Raw genomic sequence first — 21,184 nt, forward strand, 5'->3', positions numbered from 1 at the left:
CTTTCACATCATGCTCGTAGTAATATGCTACGCTACGTGCTACGCGATGCTACGTGCCACGCGCTACGCGATGCTACGGGCTACGCGCCTACGCTATCTAAGTAAATATAGCTACAAGTGTGTGTATGATAGTAAAGTGAGTATTCAGGACAAACTCCACACCACGCCACATATTGCAGTCTCCAACTAAACTGTAAAACCCGATACAATAGATATATATGTATACATATCATCAGTTATCATCACAGTTTGTGTTCAAAATATTGCGTACGTGAGGAACGGTCAGCCGACGTCACATTGGTAATAATTATGTTAGGTAAGTACTTCTAATTGAATGACAATCACCTTGAAAATCATTAAATCGATATTTAATGTTATCTTCAAGATAGATTACTCGTATCTGAAAGATTTATTGGGTTAGACTATATAATAAAAGTATGAAAGTGTATCCTTCGGTTTACATTGAGACAATAGGGGGCGCTTCACGTTGATATTGTTTACGTACATTGACTTTACTTCAATAAATCACTTAGTAATAGTAACAAAGGAAATATCTAAATTGTTTGGCAATTAAATGAACTTATAGCTCAGATATACGATACAAGGTCAATACGCAAATAATATGATAAACAAGAGGTATCATCAATGAGGTTTTACCGTATGATATAATAAAACAATAATCTTTCCACCAGGTGCCTATCTCTGTACCTGTGCTCTGTACGAAAGAAAAAAGTAAGTATGTACATAAATATGTATTATATAATGTTCGGTTAGCAACACGAGCTAGCCGTGAGATATCTTTATTGGTCAATGTTGGCTAATCTAAGATTACACCACACCCACGGCGCTACGGACGGAGTGACACAGTGACTGCACGTTGCATGAACTTGCTTCGAGTATAGTCACATGACTAGTACAGATAAGTAGATTAGTCAACCCAATTTATTTATTTATCCATAATTATAAATATAAAATAAGAATTTCAAGAACAAATTCGCGATCCCGTGGGACAAAAAAGTATTCTATCACCCAAGTCAGCTCATAGCCTGTCTGTATACTAAATTTCAAGAAAATCCGTTCAGTAGTTTTAGCGTGATTGACGGACAAAAATCCAAACAAACAAACTTTCATATTTATAATATTAGTGTGATAGTGTCATCAAACATTATATCTGTCAGTGCTTTAGTAAAGCTTTTGAATGTTAAGAATGTTATGGTACAAACGTATCACTATGTGGCATGACTGCTAGATGTCAAGGCCCCCATATAGATGAGGACTTAGAACGTGATTGTTTTGAATTAGTAAATATGATACTCTCTCACTCGATCCAGGGCGGGAGGAGTAATTTGATGATTGTTCATCTTACTTTTCGAAAGTCGGTTGATGACCACTATAGCAGTATAAAGTTGTTGCGGTAATTGCTTAATTTGAGATGACCCTGTTAATGACAGAGATAAGCAGTGGAACTTCAATATCACAGACCTTGCAATCTTGGTCCAGAAACATGAATGAATTATCTTGATGATAAAATATCTCCGTGTAAAGTGAAAGCATTTATAGACAAGAACAGAGCACGTGCTGCGAGGCACCCAGTGGATATTTATCAGCTGATATTGTGTACCCACAATAAATATCTGATAAACAAACACGTTTCAGGATCAATAGTCTTTAATCTTCCTGGAAAATAAGTGGACAGTAGGTACTGTTTTGTTTGTTACTTATTGTTTCTTTGTTAGTTGTATACCGAGCACGTGTTGCTGATAAGATAACAGTGTAATCATCATCATCACCAATACCTGATTCCGTCCACTACACTGTTGGATATTGGGCTTTTTAATGACCACTGAACTCAATGTTAAGCTATTTATTTTGCAAACATCGTATCTAATCCAGCAAATCACTGAAGAATCTTCTATACTACGTTTACACATGTCACTGTGGCAGATGTAACCTGCCCACTGTTACTTAACGTTTACATATTTTTAAGTGTCGAAGAGCCAAGCTTCGGCGCGAATGCTTCGGCTCGACCGTAGTGATACCACGGCCTCACAGAAGACAGACATGTTGTGTTTCGTTGTGTGAGTGAGGTTACCGGAGACACAATTAACCCTCTTCCTAATCGTCCGAATTTCCCAACAACCTTAAATTTTTTAACCCCCAAGAGGCCGGTAACGCAGTTGTAACGGCTCTGGCGTTTCAAGTGTCCATGGGCGATTGTTTACCATTAGGTGATCCGTCTGCTCGTTTACCGACTTGTAGCAAAAAAAACAACATACCGTAGACATGACGTGAATAAAATTATATTATTTGTTTTGCGTAAGAACTTTATACTCATTATTAACAACTACCAACAATTCTATTATTAGTAGAGTACAGACTAGAATAGGCAGAGATATAAATGGTAAAGAGCTGTCCTTTATTTTCATTGCCAGGCTAGAGGAGGAAAATTAAATTATCAATAAAATAAAACTCACGTTTTTATGTATTGTTATTGTATATAGCTCAGTATTTCCATTTAGCTACAAGGTCGCCACTGATAAATGTCATTAAACTAATTATGACTAAATACTAGGCGTTCACCCCGACTTTCATAGGGTTTTGTGAGAAGTTTTACTTATTTGACACCTCTTTAAAATTTAGAGAGGTGTGACCCTCCATCTAAGAAGTAACGGTTCTTGATACTAATTTAAACGTCCCAATAACAAAGTGCTTAAAACTCATTTCTAACAAGTCGGATCCGCGTCCTAGGATACACCTGATAGGGTCCAACTCGTACTTGGCAGGTTATTTACTCATCTGTAGAAGTTAAGAATAAAAAAATGAAGAAAATACTTCAATGAAAATACGAGTTTGTCAAATTCAAAGCATTTATTTCAATTAAACCATAAATGCTACTTTTGATACGTAAAGAATTAAAGAAATAACCAAATAGTGTGTCAGTCTGTTTGTTAGTGAAGCTAGATTTGTTATAGTCATACTACCTGTCACACACATCTGTCTTCTTTATTCTCCTTATCACTAAATTAACAAATTAAGATCAGGGCCGCCGCTAGCGACTTGAGCGCCCTCGTGCAATGTAGCGCGTTCCACCATACGATGACATTCCAAACACGTGTTTATTTCAGATACAAATCTTAATGTGTAAAAAGCACCGCCCTTGTTCTCATCCTCATAAAAATTACTGCTGCTTTTTGCAAACATTTCACTGATATGGAGGATGAACAGAGTAGGTGACAGAACGCAGCCTTGAGGGACACCAGTGGTTACATACGAGATGTCAGAACAATTGCCATCGCAACAACTTATTTTACTTTATCTGCAAATTGAAGCTGAATTTTTCACAATGTCGCAAAATTCGTCTTTCGTAGAATACTTAAACAAAGGGCCGGAACCAATTGGGCTAAGTTAGTGAGAAGTAAGCTGAGAGAGATTCGCTAACTTTGCTAGTCCTGCTTTTCATAGATGATGACTATATATTTCTATCGAAGTTGTGGCGCCAAAAAATTATAAGGAATCCCTCTAACTTTACTTGTCTTACCTTCCATAGAGTACGACAGTTGGTACTGGAATCGAATTTCGGGCGCCATCAAACCCAGGCCGAGGTGCCATCTCCTTGCAAACGCCGCTTTGATAACACATGTTAGTCTATCAGATGACAATGGCTAGTGATAACGTTAAGATTGCGCGTCCCGTCGGGTAGGCTTTTCCAGACTTATGCTGCTATACCTGTATTATGATAGTAATTTTAAATGTCAGTGTCTCCCTTTGACGTGCCGCCCGCTAACGCCACTTACGGCGGCCCTGATTATGGTAATCCTTAAGAATTATCTGATAAATTTTCCTATTCGCTACTATAGGCTCTGGCTCACTTCACTGGGGCGCCTGGCTTGAGACGCCACGTGCTCTTAATGTCTGGACACAGTCAGAACCAGTGCAGTAAATTGGACAGTAATCATGGAGGGAGAAAGAGAAAATAGTAAGGCTGATGGCATAGCGCCTGAAAATGGTGACGCACCAAATATCACCGAGGCGCCCAGTGCACACAGCTCAGCAGACGAACCAGAAGCTGCAGCTGGTAGAAAAGGAAGTCAGTTTGAGCAACGCAAGGGCAGCGTGTTCGACAAGCCGATAGACCTGGACTATGTGCTGGTGAACGAGATAGGCCAGTTCGGCCGCTACCAGATGTTCAACTTGTTGCTCGTCTCCGTCCCCATCATCATGTCGGCCTTCATGAGCGAGTACATCTTCTCTGCCGCCGCTATCCCGCACAGGTACTATCCACTAATATTATTATCTATTTATAAAACTAAAGAACTCAGTATTTTTAACATAAATTGACGTTTAGCAAAACATTTTCCGTATTAAATTAATGATGTTTCACAGTTTCCTCGTATGACAGTTTCACAAGGTAACTCAAATCCGTATACAAATACGTTAGTATATGAAAATATTATAGTAGCTAAATGTCTTTTATTTCTGTAAAGATGCCGAATACCTGAATGTGGAGAAACGACTAAACTCGAAACTTTCCATCCGAAATGGGTTCTTCACGCAATTCCTCCGGCCGACAACAACAATGGGTTCGCGAGCTGCGCGCGGTACACGTCCGTATTCAACAACGGCTCCCTGGACTACTGTCCCCCTTATCTATTTTCAAACAACGAACAGGGATGTGATAACTTCGTCTACGCCAGAGACAATTCTTGTGTTTATGACGTTAGTATTACTTGTTATATTATATTTATCTTCTGTTACAGGCAACTCTTCATTGTTCTCACTCTGTTCATCATTATTATTACAGTTCGATTTGGGTTGTCAAGACTGGCTCCGTGCTTTAGCTGGCACTTTGAACAGCGTGGGTACTCTACTGGTGCTGCCTATTGCTGGCTATATATCCGATACGTTTGGAAGGCGTGTGGCGCTCGTGATCAGTGTCGTCAATCTGGCTCTCTTTGGTATCATCAGAGCCTTCTCCGTCAACTACCCCATGTACCTGGCCTTCCAGTTGCTGCAAACTACTTTTGGCGCCGGAACTTTCAGCTCTTCATATATCTTTGGTGAGAATTGTTGATCTTTGAATAGTTGTTGGTTACCTACCAAACGTTGCATTATTGACTATTTTCATTCACTTTGTTATTTCAGCTACGGAGTTCGTTGGCCCCAAGTACCGAGTGCTGACAAGTGCAACCTGTACTTCGATGTTTGCTACCGGTCAGGTGATAATGGGCCTAGTAGCCTGGGCCATTCAGCCCTGGAGATATATGATCCTTGCGCTACACATCCCCTGCTTCATTATCATCGCATACTATTGGATATTACAAGAGAGTGTGAGGTGGCTACTGTCACAAAAGAAGTTTGATCAAGCTAAAGATGTGCTGCAGCGAGTGGCGAGACGGAACAGAAAACAGATTAGTGAGAAGTCTATGCATGCGTTGATGAACCCGCCCGAGCCAGTGAAGGTTAGTTATCACAACAATAATATTTTTTTTCGTTCATTTCTAGTCGAATCTGAGTCGATGATACCAAATCTGGCAACTGTGATTAATGTTACAGGTAGTAGAGGATGGGGATGAGCCAAACCTCTTCCAAGCCATTTTCCGCTCAGGTGTACTTCTGCGACGTGTCTGCACCACTCCCATCTGGTGGATCACCACCACCTTCGTGTACTACGGCCTGTCCATCAACGCCACCAGCCTGTCGGACTCCATGTACTTGAACTACATCTTGACTTGCGCCATCGAGATCCCTGGCTTCTACACGGCTGTGCTGATCCTCGACAGAATCGGCAGGAAGCCCACGCTGTCCGGCGGGTACCTGTTCAGCGCCGCCTGCAACATCGCCTTTGCTTTTATACCCAGTGGTATGTTTGATGTTAATTATACATTTATTCCTGTCAGTTTGCTGCTCTACAGTTTCTAACGTTATACGCTTTAGTTTGTAATTTGTAGAGTCCGTGGCTTGCGTCAGTTGGCCTCTATTATACCTACGATTGTCTGTGATCTATGGCCGACAGCTATCGTAATCTGTGACGCTCGATATTATTTTATGTATCATTTACTGGATCTTGGAATTAGTAATCTCACATTTTAGAGATAAATACGCGCATTACGATTGTAAATATTATTCCTAATTCTTTTTGATATGATCACGTGATAATATAATAATAAGTTAATTACCTTTACAAAAAGCTACTTTTAATTTGACGAAGAAGTATAATAAAGTTTACAAGCCCCCAGCCTCTAGTGCGGCCAGGGGTTTGGTCATTAGCTCAACAATTGATGGCTTACTGGTGAATCCACAATATTAGTATATGATAATGGACTCAGCAACTCAGGGATAACACGTAACATTTGTTGGCAGATCTATCGACACTCCGTCTGGTGGTATACCTGATGGGCAAGTTCGGTATATCAATGGTGTTCACATCGCTGTACCTGTACACCTCGGAGCTGTACCCCACGCAGTACCGGCACCGACTGCTCGCCTTCTCCTCCATGGTGGGCCGCATCGGCTCCATCACCGCTCCGCTCACACCAGTGCTCGTAAGTCACCTCTATCTGTTTGTGAACTAAGTTTCATCCTCTCGGTTACACTCCCTATATATATACAGATATGTCCAAACTGCAACCAGCTACCAATAGATGCCATCCTCTAAATTTTTAATGACCTGATTGCGATTCCCGAGACGTCTGCCATGCATGCATGCCTTTCTGGCTTCCTATTGAGCGACAGCAATAATTCTGCAGACAATTATGGCTTCATCAAATGACTCTGTCTCAAAGCAGTTAAGTGCTAGGTATATACAAAAGAGCTAATCGAGACGTTCTCTTCCACAGATGGACTACTGGGAAGGTATACCGTCCGTAATGTTCGGTGGTATGGCTGTACTGTCTGGTATCCTGGTGCTGACACAGCCGGAGACGCTGGGCACAAAGATGCCTGACACCCTCGCGGAAGCAGAGGCCCTCGGCAAGCCAGAATCTAAAATAAAAACCTGAAAGCACACTCAATGTACCTTAACACTAGATGTAAGAGTAACGTTAGTTCGACATTGCTTCATCATATCATATGCAAGTTATTTGACGAAGGTATTATTGTCTTATTCTAAACAGTAAGCATAAATGGATCATGATTAAATCATCTTAAATTTGTGGTTGACCGAATCTTACGAAGAAAATTAAAAGCCATTAGAATCCATGACAAAAGCCCGAGTATATAGTGAGAAGTAGGCTGAACATGAACACGGGTAAAACTAGGATGACGACAAATTTAGTTGCCGTAGACATTACTACCAAATTATTTGTCACTTGGTAGTTTTTCAACTTGAATATGTAGACGAATGTGTTTATATCGGCCAGATAATAATAAATATCATCAAAAGAAATAGACATAAGTATTTCAGCGGGATGGAAAAAATACTGGGCTTTGGAAAAGTTTATGAAATGTAAGACAATAGGCATTAAGATCATAAAGTATCACCAGTATTTTAACATGCATTACATAATTATGGCTGTGAAACCGGGGCTTTAAGAAAACACGGTAGGCATACAATTGGAAAATGTCAGCGAATTATGGAAAGTAGCTAGTTCTGAAAGTAAAGGACAAATTAAAATGTATAGACATTAGATATAAAACGAAAATAATGTTAGAAGGTTGATCGACTGAAGCGGAGGTAGACTGAAGCATATACACTGGAGTATGAATAAGAAAGAAAAATGGAACAAACTGGTAACAATATATTTGGCACTAGGAGTTGACGTCGTGGATGAGAAGATGGGACAGTGCCCAGAAAATGGCGGCAGATAGAAAGCACTAGAAAGAATTACAGAAGGCCTTTGCTGTGAGGCAGACAGTTTGTAATTTAAATGTACTTAATAATATGTAAAACATGAACATTTCAGAAATAAAGCCGTATTTACTATATATTGAAGTCTTATTTAAAATATAATGGTAATTTAAAAACTGAAAACTAATTCCTATAAAAGAAAAACCAAGCTCCACTTTTAATGCAGACTTACATAAAAATAGAAAATCTTTTGTTTGTGTAACTCGTTGTGTTTGGTTGTGTGAGTGAGGTTACCGGAGGCCCAATTCCTCCCTTCTCAATTTTCCCAATTCCCGACAACCCTTAAATTTCTAACCCCCAAAAGGCCAGCAACGCACTTGTAAGGCCTCTGGTGTTTCAAGTGTCCATGGGCGGCGGCGATTGCTTACCATCAGGTGATACGTCTGCTTGTTTACCGGCTTGTTCCATAAAAAAAAAATATTTAGAACGCCATAAAATCATAGAGATAAAGGTTGATTAGTAATCAAATAATATGTATAATTTTATGAGAACTTTCGTGAGACATACTAAATTAATATTATTGTTATCGGCTTACTCACGTTACTGTTTGACGAGGAACTCGACTAGTTTCATGCCGTGCTAGTGGCTCATATTCATGAGTAGCATCCCTAGTCGAGTTCCTCGTCAAACAGTAACTGTGAGTAAGCCGATAACATAATAATTAAAAAATATTTATTTAATATGACATGAAATAGATGTACCTTCCGTAGTAGGTAGATGATTAAATAGATGGTTTAAAAATAGATTTCATTAAATTTATATTTTGTTAGCATGACCTAACTAATACATGAGTAGTAGAAGTAGATTCTGTAATGAATTGTAATAAATATCAACCAACAAACTTAATCACCGATTGCAAGACAATGTATGTACAGCTATAACATAAAAATTAAAAACGTATATTTTCGCCCGGTACCTCTGGTATTGGCTGGCAGACTGGCTGCTGGGCAGACTGGCTGCTGCCGGCGCGTGGCTCGTGCCTCCGACACAATGCCAGGCTTCGCACGGGTCGCACGCGCTTATCTTCAAAATCAAAGTGCTTATCACTAAATTAATACATTATGATAATCCATAACTTTTAATTATCTGATAAATTTTCCTCTTGTTTCGCTACGAAGAGCTCCGGCTCACTTCACTAGGGCACATGGCTCGGGACGCCACGTGCTCCTATTGACTGGACACAATTATAATAAATAAATTATCATGGAGGAAGAAAGAAAAAATAGTAAGGCTGATGGCGCAGCGCCTGAAAATGGTGACGCACCAAATATCACCGAGGCGCCCAGTGCACACAGCTCAGCAGACGAACCAGAAGCTGCAGCTGGTAGAAAAGGAAGTCAGTTTGAGCAACGCAAGGGCAGCGTGTTCGACAAGCCGATAGACCTGGACTATGTGCTGGTGAACGAGATAGGCCAGTTCGGCCGCTACCAGATGTTCAACTTGTTGCTCGTCTCCGTCCCCATCATCATGTCCGCCTTTATGAGCGAGTACATCTTCTCTGCCGCCGCTATCCCGCACAGGTACTATATCTACTCACAAACATAATCTACAATGTTACACTTCACCGCCATTAATTCGTACGATCATTTTTGTTTTGGATAGTCCTTAATGTGATTCAGTTAAAAATCTTAATAATGTAAAGACAAGTTAACAATAAGCAAAGCGCTTTATGTAATAAATGAATCAGTATGTATTACGGCTGACTCAAGTAGTTATTTTTTTAATAAGGTAACTGGACTAGCCACAATAAAAGCTCATAGTAATCATTTCACTGTTGACATAAAGTACGTTAATGCAGAGAAAATTATAGTTCCTAAAAGTATTTAATATTTGTTCAGATGCCGAATACCTGAATGTGGAGAAACGACTAAACTCGAAACTTTCCATCCGAATTGGGTTCTTCACGCAATTCCTCCGGCCGACAACAACAATGGGTTCGCGAGCTGCGCGCGGTACACGTCCGTATTCAACAATGGCTCCCTGGACTACTGTCCCCCTTATCTATTTTCAAACAACGAACAGGGATGTGATAACTTTGTCTACGCCAGAGACAATTCTTGTGTTTATGACGTCAGTATTACTTGTTATATTATATTTATCTTCTGTTACAGGCAACTCTTCATTGTTCTCACTCTGTTCATCATTATTATTACAGTTCGATTTGGGTTGTCAAGACTGGCTCCGTGCTTTAGCTGGCACCCTGAGCAGCGTGGGTACTCTTCTGGTGCTGCCTATTGCCGGTTACGTCTCCGACACTTTTGGAAGGCGTGTAGCGCTCGTGATCAGTGTCTTCAATCTGGCTCTCTTTGGTATCATCAGAGCCTTCTCCGTCAACTACCCCATGTACCTGGCCTTCCAGTTGCTGCAAACTACTTTTGGCGCCGGAACTTTCAGCTCTTCATATATCTTTGGTGAGAATTGTTGATCTTTGAATAGTTGTTGGCTACCTACCAAACGTTGCATTATTCACTCTTTTCATTCACTTTGTTATTTCAGCTACGGAGTTCGTTGGCCCCAAGTACCGAGTGTTGACGAGTGCAACCTGTTCCTCAATGTTTGCCGTCGGTCAGGTGATACTAGGAGCCGTAGCCTGGGGCATCCAGCCCTGGAGATATATGATCCTTGCGCTACACATCCCCTGCTTCATTATCATCGCATACTATTGGATATTACAAGAGAGTGTGAGGTGGCTACTGTCACAAAAGAAGTTTGATCAAGCTAAAGATGTGCTGCAGCGAGTGGCGAGACGGAACAGAAAACAGATTAGTGAGAAGTCTATGCATGCGTTGATGAACCCTCCCGAGCCTGTAAAGGTTAGTTGTCACAACAATAATACTTTATTTTCGTTCATTTCTGATAGAATCCGAATCGTTGACACCAAATCTGGCAACTGTGATTAATGTTACAGGTGGTAGAGGATGGGGATGAGCCAAACCTCTTCCAAGCCATTTTCCGCTCGGGTGTACTTCTGCGACGTGTCTGCACCACTCCCATCTGGTGGATCACCACCACCTTCGTGTACTACGGCCTGTCCATCAACGCCACCAGCCTGTCGGACTCCATGTACTTGAACTACATATTGACGTGCGCCATCGAGATCCCTGGCTTCTACACGGCTGTGCTGATCCTCGACAGAATCGGCAGGAAGCCCACGCTGTCCGGCGGGTACCTGTTCAGCGCCGCCTGCAACATCGCCTTTGCTTTTATACCCAGTGGTATGTTTGATGTTATTTGTACAGTCAGTTTGTGACAGTGTACAGTCAGTTTGTGTCAGTCTATTACGCTGTAGCTTCTATCGTGATGTGTACGTTCCTGTTGTCTGCTCGTAATAGTAGAATAGCACCGCTTTACTTGGTAATCTATAATGTCCATGGTACGCGCCAGCCGTGGCGTGGCCGCTATAATACAGCTATCAATGATCTGTGGCCAACAATGTTATCGTAATCTCTTTCGATCGATTTTATTATTTAATTATTTTATTATCATTTACTGGCTATTTCAATGAGTAATCTCACATTTTTGAGATAAACACAAACTATTATTATTGTCAATATTATCCTTAATACCTTTCAACATTAACGCGTTATGGTAAGTACGTGTAATTCAATCATCTTTACTAGAACTACTTTCAATTGAATGGGGACGCGGACGTCATAATATGTTATTAATCCATTATTATTTTAACTTGATAATATAATTATGATATTGTTATTACATTGGATAAATATTCATATCAATTGCAAGCCTACGATTTTTTGATAAGCGATTTCTACAAAATATTGTTGATGAAGTTTGAGATGTTGAGAACCATAAACTGTTGTTAGTGGCCAGAAGGTATGCAGGCCGGTATAGTAGCACATGAGTAACACGTCATATTGGTTGGCAGACCTGTCGACGCTGCGTCTGGTGGTCTACTTGTTGGGCAAGTTCGGTATCTCGGTGGTGTTCACGTCGCTGTACCTGTTCACCTCGGAGCTGTACCCCACGCAGTACCGGCACCGCCTGCTCGCCTTCTCCTCCATGGTGGGCCGCATCGGCTCCATCACCGCTCCGCTCACACCAGTGCTCGTAAGTCGACATGTATTAACTATGTATAAAGTTTACCCTTGGTCACACTCCCTATGTTTACATATACAGTTTGATTTGAGGATGTTTAATCTGCAACCAGTTTCCAATAGATGATAGCATCCTAAATTTGAACCTAGTTGCCATTCCTGAGATTTATGGCATACTTCTGAGAGCTAATAGAGACATTCTCTTCAACAGATGGACTACTGGGAAGGTATTCCGTCCGTGATGTTCGGTGCCATGGGTATTCTCTCTGGTATCCTGGTGCTGACGCAGCCGGAGACGCTGGGCACGAAGATGCCTGACACCCTCGCGGAAGCAGAGGCCCTCGGCAAGCCAGAATCTAAAATAAAAACCTGAACACTCAATGTACCTTAACACTAGATGTAAGAGTAACTTCAGTTCTGCATTTCTTCATATCATATGTTATTTGAATGATTAAGACTGAAAACCAATTCTTATCAAAACGAAGACAAAGCAACATTTTCAATGTGGAACTAGAAATATAATATAACGCCATAAAATCATAGCAATAGAGGTTAGATTTGTAAACAAACATTATTTATTTAAAATGAAAATGTGTACCTTTATTAGTAGATAAATTATTAAACAGTGTTAAAAAACTAACTGCATAAATGAATGGATGGTGTTAAATTAGCTGTTGTAATAAATATAATACTTGACACATGGCATGAAATTAATGTCCACCGTATTCTAACGTACTCCTTGCTATCAATAACAAATCGTATAGAAGTGTCGTGCAAACTGCTATCTTATTGTGTTGTAATATAACCTGTAACAGTTACTGCTCTCTTAGTAATGTGCTGTGTACTCATTTATGTATAGTAGTCGTAAGTTATAATAAAGCATTATGTGATATAATGTAATTGTTTAATTACTTTATTGTGGTTTATCTCCCTACTGTAACGAGTCTGTTGTATTAATGATAAAACTAATTCAGATAGATATGATGAGGAAAGTATTGAAGGAATAAATTAATGTAGGTATGTCAAAAGTTATATAAAAAAAAATGATTAAAGAAAGAACCGTTGTTAGCCAACATATGGACATTGTATGGCTGTAAAATCCATTTCGGACCACATAATTATCATGATTTGGAAACATAAGAAACTAAAACATCTGTAAATGTGAGCTTCATACTCTTAACCAGCACCTTGTAGATCTTGCACATATTATTTTAGATCATGATGCGACTCATCATTCAGGAGTTGTGAACTTGCATATTTGTAAACGCATCCGCGGTACAGGAGAAAACCCTAGTGTGGGGCAACGTTAAAAAAATATCTCAAATGAGAAATCGGTAAGTACTATTCCAAGAGAGCAGATACTAGAGTAGTCTGTGTGTAGTATAGGTGGATGAGAGAAATGAAACAAGCATTAATTTTGTATACAAATTATTATGAACACTTAGAAAATTACTAGACAACTAAACGACTACAACTAGACAATACTTCACAATGTGAGATTCACAACATTTACATAATCGAGCCACGACACGAGCCACCAGCCCGCGACCTGACCCGGTGCACACAATGCACGTGCAGCTACACTACACAGAAATATACAGAAAGTTCACTAACTACCAACATCAACTACAAATATACCTCATACATGGTGACAATGTTACGTATGCGACCCTCGTTAGATGTACTAGTGAGTTTTCTGCACATTCCTGCTCTGTGGCAGCCGGACAAAGAATCAAATAAATACAATAATATAGGAATACATTATGCTCGTCTACACGATATTCTGTTATAGTTTGAAACACATTTACGTTACGTTAGCAAATATATCAATACATTATATAATGAGACCATTAATTCAAGTTACTGATTTTTTAGCTGATTATATGATTACCAAAAGACTTAAAACTGAGAATATAAGCTACCTACTATTTCATCGAATTGATTTTTAAGACCTTATAAAAATACGTTTTACTTTATTTTTGTAGATTAATAATATTGAAATAGATAACATGAATTTATCATTTGGCAATGACATGTTTGAAAATATTTAATCATCTATTTTTGTAAACATTCCCCAAGTACTTAGGAGACAGACATCAGTGAAGGATCAGCTGATAATGGCATGTATCACATATTTACTTTACTACCTACACCATTGTACGCATGCGCGTCGATATGGTAACTGTCGTCAGCAAGAGCTTTACAAGTCTAGACGTTCTAATCGCAGTCATTTATCTGTTGTTTGTAAATTAATATCGTTTAGTTAAGTATATTATTCACCTAGTAAACTGAAAGGTATTTGTAGTGAGCCAAAATGACAGGAAAAACGCTTTGATACTTTAGACAATAAGGGATTCTCATCACTTTCAAGTTTGTATGAACGTTTAGTAAATGTGTTTCAAGTAAACATATACCCAACATGCAAGAGATGTAATCTCCGCGTATAGAGCTGACAGCAACCATCCACAATACAACTATTGTATAAATATTATAGTACATTATAATTACGTTACGATTTGTAAACTTATCCTAATGAGCCACGCCGACCACGGTGTTCGCAAATAAATGCTCACTTGTATTTTGTACAAAATTCTCTTTTATTATTACCAACAGATAGAAAAATACAAAAGAGAAATCATTTATTTAGGAAGACCCATTACTTTGTATAAAATAAAGTCTATCAAGTCTACAGTTCGACTCTCGCAAACTGTGAGAGTGACACGAAGTGAAGCTAGCGAGTACAAACATATAATAATGAGTTATTCGACTTCTGCTCAACGTGTCGACCATTAACCAAGTATCACAAAACCTACAACCTATTTAGTACAACTAAACAATATCACACATGAGCACCATAGACACGCGGCACCAGTCCGCCATCACGTCGCGCGTCGTCTCTACACTACTAGTACGACTGTCTCAGATCACTGTCCCCAGTAACTGGCACGCTGTCCCCAGTAACTGGCACACTGTCCCCAGTAACTGGCACACTGTTCCCAATAACTGGCACACTGTCCCCAGTAACTGGCACACTGTCCCCAGTAACTGGCACACTGTCCCCAGTAACTGGCACACTGTTCCCAGTAACTGGCACACTGTTCCCAGTAACTGGCACACTGTCCCCAGTAACTGGCACACTGTTCCCAGTAACTGGCACACTGCTCACAGTAACTGGCACACTGTTCCCAGTAACTGGCACACTGTTCCCAATAACTGGCACACTGTCCCCAGTAACTGGCACACTGTTCCCAGTAAATGGCGCACCGTCCCCAGTAACTGGCACACTGTTCCCAGTAACTGGCACACTGTTCCCAGTAACTGGCACACTGTCCCCAGTAACTGGCACACTGTTCCCAGTAACTGGCACACTGTCCCCAGTAACTGGCACACTGTCCCCAGTAACTGGCACACTGTCCCCAGTAACTGGCACACTGTCCCCAGTAACTGGCACACTGTCCCCAGTAACTGGCACACTGTCCCCAGTAACTGGCACACTGTCCCCAGTAACTGGCACACTGTCCCCAGTAACTGGCACACTGTCCCCAGTAACTGGCACACTGTCCCCAGTAACTGGCACACTGTCCCCAGTAACTGGCACACTGTCCCCAGTAACTGGCACACTGTCCCCAGTAACTGGCACACTGTCCCCAGTAACTGGCACACTGTCCCCAGTAAATGGCACACTGTCCCCAGTAACTGGCACACTGTCCCCAGTAACTGGCACACTGTCCCCAGTAACTGGCACACTGCTCCCAGTTCCCGGTTGAGATTCACAAAATGTCCTTAATACTAGATCACTGCACTACGTGGATATTGACCCTTTGGTCTTCGCTATTGTAATAGTCCTGCAGTCACATCACTGTGTTTCCTTCCCACTGGTGACGCAGACCGACAGTCTGGGAACATTGTCATGGCTCTCGCTCTCCGGAGTATGTTCTTCGTGAGGATTGTCCAGGTTCTCAGCGTCCACGACGTCGTCTGGCAGAGCTGACTGGCTGGTGTCGGGCAGCAGGAGCGCCAGCATTGCTGGGCCCAGGGCTACCAGACCAAATACCACGCTCGGTAGACCAGTCATGTACTTCTCCTGCAAGGTAGACCATATTCATAATTTAAAAAATGATGGAAAGAAGAAAAAAAGGCAAAGTAAACAATCATTACAAGTTATCAGAATATGATGAAACTGTCGTGACAACATCGTCACAGACTGAAGGACGTCTCCGTTCTTATCAAGGACCGCAATAACAAAGCGACCGGTTATATCCAATTTCGTAATAATGAACAGATGTTGAGTGTGTATAGTGTTGTTCCCAGCTATGATGGTGTATGTACTTACAAGGAGTGGTGTCTGCGGCGCCAGCACGGAGCCCACCCTGCCGACAGTGTTGGCGATGTTGGTGAGGGAGTTGCGCGAGGTGGTGGGGAACACCTCCATGGCCACCACGTACATCGAGAACACGCCGTAACTGCTGCACATCTTGCCGAACAGGTAGAACAGCACCGACGCCCACCAGATCGCTGCAAGACCAAATCGTAATTAGCAATCATGTTGGTAGTTAAACGTAATAAGTAAACGAAGTAAATGTAAAAATACTTACACTTAGGTATGAAAGCAGATGAAATGAAGAACACGCAGCACAGCGTATACGCCACACAGATGGGGGCCTTCCTGCCGAACCTTGTGAGCGTCAGCGCAGTGATGATCCTGGTGGGCACCTGCACGAGCAGCAGGGCGGAGAAGTTGAGGTACTTGTTGCCGGAGACGCTGGTGGAGTTGATGATGGTGCCGTTGTACACGAAGGTGCAGCAGAAGAAGCAGCCAGCTATCAGCAGCACACGCAGCAGGATCTTCTTGGACCGGAGTACGGACAGCAGGTGTAGCCGCTCTGGCGGGGCCGACTCTCCTGCCTATGGACATTCATTCAGGTCAATAAACCAGTGTATAATGTTTGCAATGCAATTTTGTAATTTAATCGGGGTTCGCCAACCTTCGTAGTACAGTAATTTTCCATTGAGTGCTTTCAATGTGAAGTCCAATGAACCTCCACGCTCTATATACACTACTTTTGAAGCTGATGGCAATTTATGAGATTATTAGTATTGATTACAAAGGAATTGAACCTTTACAAAGTGATCATCCTTTGAAGCTATATAATTGTACAGGATGGCAAGTAATCTGCCCAATATACATAATATTCACTGATAAACATCAGGTGATTAGCCGAGTAGTTTGGCATAAATAACTGCATATTATCAAATTGGACGTAAACACGTGAGCGACGTGCATTCCGATGCGACTTGATAGGTACTAGGTAAAGCCGAAATTGCAACAAATTTCATAGAACTGACCTCCCGTGACTTGCTGTCTCCTGCGATCTTCGTCAGCATCTGCTGCGCCTTGTTGGACAGCTGGATGTTGTTGATCTTGGCCACCTTGTTGAGGACCCTCACAGCTTCATGGTTCTTGTTGTGCGCCAGCAGCCACCTCACGCCCTCGTCTATGAGGAAGATGTAGAACACCACCACCAGCAGGGGCGCGTAGATGGCCCGCATCAGGTGTCTCCAGTACGGCACCTTCCACGCGATCAGCCCGAACGATGCGCTGCCGATGCTGGCCAGGATGTCGGCTATGCAGGAGAACATTACTCGCTGTTTCTGACTTACTGTCTCTAGAGCTGGAATAGGAGAAACAATTGTAAGACTTAATGTATAAATCAAGGTACATAGGAAAGTTATTAAGATTTGATCCTATCTGCCAGTGTCGCTGTAAGGGCACTCAATTAAAAACCAGTATAGAGTGCTCGTTAAGCCTAGTTTATACCCTTTCGCCGCGGTCATATTGTTCTGTTTTTATCATGTCACGTCATGACTGAGGTATGTTTTTTCGTTCTAGTCATAATATGTTATTTTCATGATAATATGGATAGCACAAAATATGACACAGTTTAATCACAGTGGTAATGACATAGTACACTGCACGTGTCCACAGTGGGCATCTGATGTACTATTACAATAAATAAGTGTTTACATTAAACAACAAACCAAGGAAATCATTGTTTACAACTACAATTATTATAATTCTACGGTTCTGATAACATCTTTGCTTCAGTGGCTGCGACTATTGAGCGTGTAATATATAATGGGTTCGATGAAATACCAACAAAGTACTAAGAAGAACCTTTTCAATGCTGATTCAATTACAATACTAATATAAACAGTGGTTTAAGGAAAGTATCCCTTTAAGGAAGTATGTGAGCAGATGAGAGGAGGTTGTGGTTAGACATGTTGTCGCGCCTGCACTGTGACGTCACGCGACACGTGCCGCGCCTGACCTCGTGACACAGTCATACTCGTATTATACACGACATGAACTTGTATCTATTGCCATGATGTGGTGTAGGTCAAGGTGGTGTATGGGGAAATCTGTTACAAACAGACGTCACTATTATTCCTCAAAGGATTTTCAGTCCCAGATTCCCATAAAACAGATGACGGGTTCAGTAATGCTTAGTCCTTTAAGATTGTTCAAAGGAGTTTCTGTCCCAGTCCCATAAAACAAATGACGGGTAGTGCTTAGTCCTTCAATTGACTCCAAGTCCACTTGACCAACGAGGTAATCAGATAGTGTAAAAAACCCAAGGTAAGCAAATTGATGTCTGCTTAGCAACTTGCACACGATTAAGCGATATGATAAGATGTCGCCAATATTACCGTATTCATATCGCATAACAATTTATGCATATTTAAAAAAATACCCAAATTATAATGAATCTCAAATTTTTTTATGGAGAAATGCAACATATTAAAGGCAACATTGAACTTTCACCAGCTGTTTTATGAGTCCAATGTAATATGTAGGAATGTGTATTTATGTAATGTAGGAATACTTACATAATACCATAGATGCGTTCCCGTATCCGAGCGCGGTCTCGAGGAACTCAAAGACGAGCAGCATCCAGTAGTTGACGGAGAACGACTTGATGAGCCCGGCCACGCCCACCACCAGCGGGGTCCCCACGATGATCACCTTACGACCGTACCTGAGGAAACATTTGAATTTAATAATGTTGATTTTGAAAAACACCCTTGAGAAAGATCGAAGTAGAGCAACCCTCCATTTGCAATACAGAAATCGCAAGGTAATTTTGCTTGTACAGTGTGTTTGTAGTGCCATCTATTGGCATAACGTCTCACTAATAAGATTTGTTTTGATATCAAGAGGAAAAATAAGAAATATAATTAAATTCTGTTCGGCTTTGTGTTGTATACTCACTTGTCTGATATGAGCCCCGATATGACGAAGGAGAACACGAGCCCCAGGTTGTGCACGGTACCGATCAGGGTTCTCTTCCATGGTTGGCAGCCCAGGTCGAACTGAAAGTAATAAAGATAGGTAAGTTGACTAATATGATTGGTACAAAATAACATAGTAATGTGTAAATGTGCAACATATAGGTAAATAAATATGTTATGAGGATGGTCACGAAACATAGCATCGCATGCTCTTACAAACGTGAATATTGTGTCAAATTATTGTTTACAGAGATGTCGCGAACAGATAATAATATAAGTACAGTGGCACTAAAATAATAACCAAAGTGTACCAAGCCACCGTGACACTAAGTATACGAGCAGTCAGTGTTACACTCGCGTGTGACAGGACGCGCTTCTTATAATATTAGTTTTCACATTCATTCAAGTAAATTACATGTTTGTGTAGGAATCATTCTTTGTTAAATAATGTACCTGTACAGTATACACTACGTCTTGGTTCACGGTTTACAGAGCATGTGTATGGAAGAACCCCCGTCACGGTGATTCGACTGATATTTAATTTATTTTTGCTGTCTATAAGGGAGTATGTACACTGGTGGTACACTAACCATAACAGTCCGAAGTGCTATATACACACAATATTAGAGTACATAGAGAGCACATTATCGCTAAACACTATAATGTGTGGTGTTTACCCGCCGGCCGGCACTCGCGCGCCCCCGTGCGTGAAGCGGCCGTGAACTTACACTCCGCCACTTCGACCATCATTTGGCCACAATCACCATGACATTCTAGTTTAATGATCTCGTTTTTAATGACAGTAGTTTCTTTACACCATTTTGGTTCTCTACACTTAAATAAGTAATAAGTTTCGGCACACATATACGGCAAACAATTCTATAAAAGGTTTCATACCGATCAGTTGCCCACTGCATCAATGGAGTATTATACAGTAGAGTAAACTTGGTCACACACATCCAATTATACACCTGAAATTCAAGTTTCACAATGTTTGACTGCACGGTTGGCGCGGTGGCTGGGCAACTGGCTGCCATGCAACGTGTAGCGGGTTCGATTTCGGCACGGTGCATTTCTTTGTGTGATCCACAAATTATTGTTTTGGGTCTGGGTGTCGTGTGTATGTGAACTTGTAGTATGTTTGTAAACGCACCCACGACAGGAGTAAATGTAGGACAAAGTTTTTTTTTTTAAACTTGGTGTTGCCACTTACCTCAGCCACGATGCTGTTGTAGTTCTCATAGACGAGCTTATCGCAGGAGACGCTCTTGTTCCAGGAGAAGTTGTCGGGCGCGCAGGTGTAGGTGAAGTCGTGGCTGAGCACGGACCCGTTGTGCGCCGCCTCGTACGGCGCCATGCGGCGACACGTGCCCGTCTCGTTGGTCAGCGCGTACGATGCCCACGACGCGTTGAACCGAGGGTCCACCGCCTCGCACTCCGGTACCTGACACCTGTGGAGAAACAATGAAAAGACTTTGAGTGTACAGGACGGTGTGAAATAGATTGTTACGCATTCTGTCAATACAAAACTACTGATAGCGATCTTGCTCTTGAATTTAAGCAGGCGTTGCTTTTTATATCAATATCAGCGTCATCGCATTTCTTCATTTAAACGTAACATATAATCAAGAGCAGATTGTTTTAGTAATAGTGCAGGTGATGTAGTGATGTACATTGTTCGCGCTTCCTGCTCACGACTTATTTGTATCACAGTGCGGTGTCGGCCCTCACTGGTTGAGACAAAACACAACACCGGCAAGAAGCGGAAACTGGTACTGTAGTTTACTGATGCTACGAGTTTACAACGCGCAGTAAACCAATTCATCTTTCATCATTCATCCATTCATCACAAAATCAGTTAAGCAAAACACTGTCGGAAAGTGAAAAGTCTTAAGACTCCAGGCGAACATAAAACGAGTATCTTTTAAATAACGACATATGTTATCTAATAAAATATTTAACATAATTACCTATTATGATATAACCCGGAAAG

The 21,184-nt window shown here is 41.3% G+C and overlaps 2 protein-coding genes across 9 annotated transcripts in view; one reads left to right on the top strand and one right to left on the bottom strand.

Moving 5' to 3' along the window:
* Nucleotides 1-3,213: 3,213 nt before the first annotated feature.
* On the top strand, nt 3,214-12,796 carry LOC118282148 (solute carrier family 22 member 1). 3 transcript variants are annotated; one of them, XM_035603083.2, is made up of 7 exons: nt 3,214-4,271; nt 4,485-4,716; nt 4,802-5,057; nt 5,143-5,459; nt 5,554-5,860; nt 6,361-6,542; nt 6,837-7,923. In XM_035603083.2, exons 1-7 carry the CDS (start codon nt 3,955-3,957, stop codon nt 6,996-6,998), a joined length of 1,773 nt encoding a protein of 590 aa, XP_035458976.1. In that variant the 5' UTR covers nt 3,214-3,954; the 3' UTR covers nt 6,999-7,923. The 3 variants fall into 3 exon arrangements, with proteins under 3 accessions (XP_035458976.1, XP_050563170.1, XP_035458975.2); XM_050707213.1 differs by lacking the exons at nt 4,485-4,716; nt 4,802-5,057; nt 5,143-5,459; ... (1 more) ...; nt 6,361-6,542; nt 6,837-7,923 and adding exons at nt 9,685-9,916; nt 10,002-10,257; nt 10,343-10,659; ... (1 more) ...; nt 11,733-11,914; nt 12,113-12,796 and having other exon boundaries at nt 3,572-4,271; XM_035603082.2 differs by lacking the exons at nt 3,214-4,271; nt 4,485-4,716; nt 4,802-5,057; ... (2 more) ...; nt 6,361-6,542; nt 6,837-7,923 and adding exons at nt 8,972-9,366; nt 9,685-9,916; nt 10,002-10,257; ... (2 more) ...; nt 11,733-11,914; nt 12,113-12,796.
* Nucleotides 12,797-15,606: 2,810 nt separating this feature from the next.
* LOC118282147 (solute carrier family 22 member 1) overlaps nt 15,607-21,184 on the bottom strand; it is a 40,196-nt gene continuing 34,618 nt past the window's right edge. For all 6 annotated transcript variants that reach the window (XM_035603077.2, XM_035603078.2, XM_035603080.2 and 3 more), the window contains exons 4-10: nt 20,405-20,642; nt 19,172-19,272; nt 18,790-18,938; nt 17,248-17,573; nt 16,497-16,806; nt 16,235-16,416; nt 15,607-15,985 (exon numbers count right to left, since the gene is read on the bottom strand). In XM_035603077.2, coding sequence (XP_035458970.2) covers nt 15,758-15,985; nt 16,235-16,416; nt 16,497-16,806; nt 17,248-17,573; nt 18,790-18,938; nt 19,172-19,272; nt 20,405-20,642 — 1,534 coding nt within the window. In that variant the 3' untranslated portion in view covers nt 15,607-15,757. The remainder of the gene's footprint in view (nt 15,986-16,234; nt 16,417-16,496; nt 16,807-17,247; nt 17,574-18,789; nt 18,939-19,171; nt 19,273-20,404; nt 20,643-21,184) is intronic.

The sequence above is a fragment of the Spodoptera frugiperda genome, chromosome 31, assembly GCF_023101765.2.
Source record: "Spodoptera frugiperda isolate SF20-4 chromosome 31, AGI-APGP_CSIRO_Sfru_2.0, whole genome shotgun sequence".
Lineage (NCBI taxonomy): Eukaryota > Metazoa > Arthropoda > Insecta > Lepidoptera > Noctuidae > Spodoptera > Spodoptera frugiperda.

Coding starts and splice junctions, on each gene's coding strand:
- LOC118282148 (XM_035603083.2), top strand. CDS start 3,955: ATGGAGGGAGAAAGAGAAAATAGTAAGGCTGATGGCATAGCGCCTGAA. Junction 4,272..4,484: donor GCCGCCGCTATCCCGCACAG/GTACTATCCACT, acceptor ATTTCTGTAAAG/ATGCCGAATACCTGAATGTG. Junction 5,058..5,142: donor CAGCTCTTCATATATCTTTG/GTGAGAATTGTT, acceptor TTGTTATTTCAG/CTACGGAGTTCGTTGGCCCC.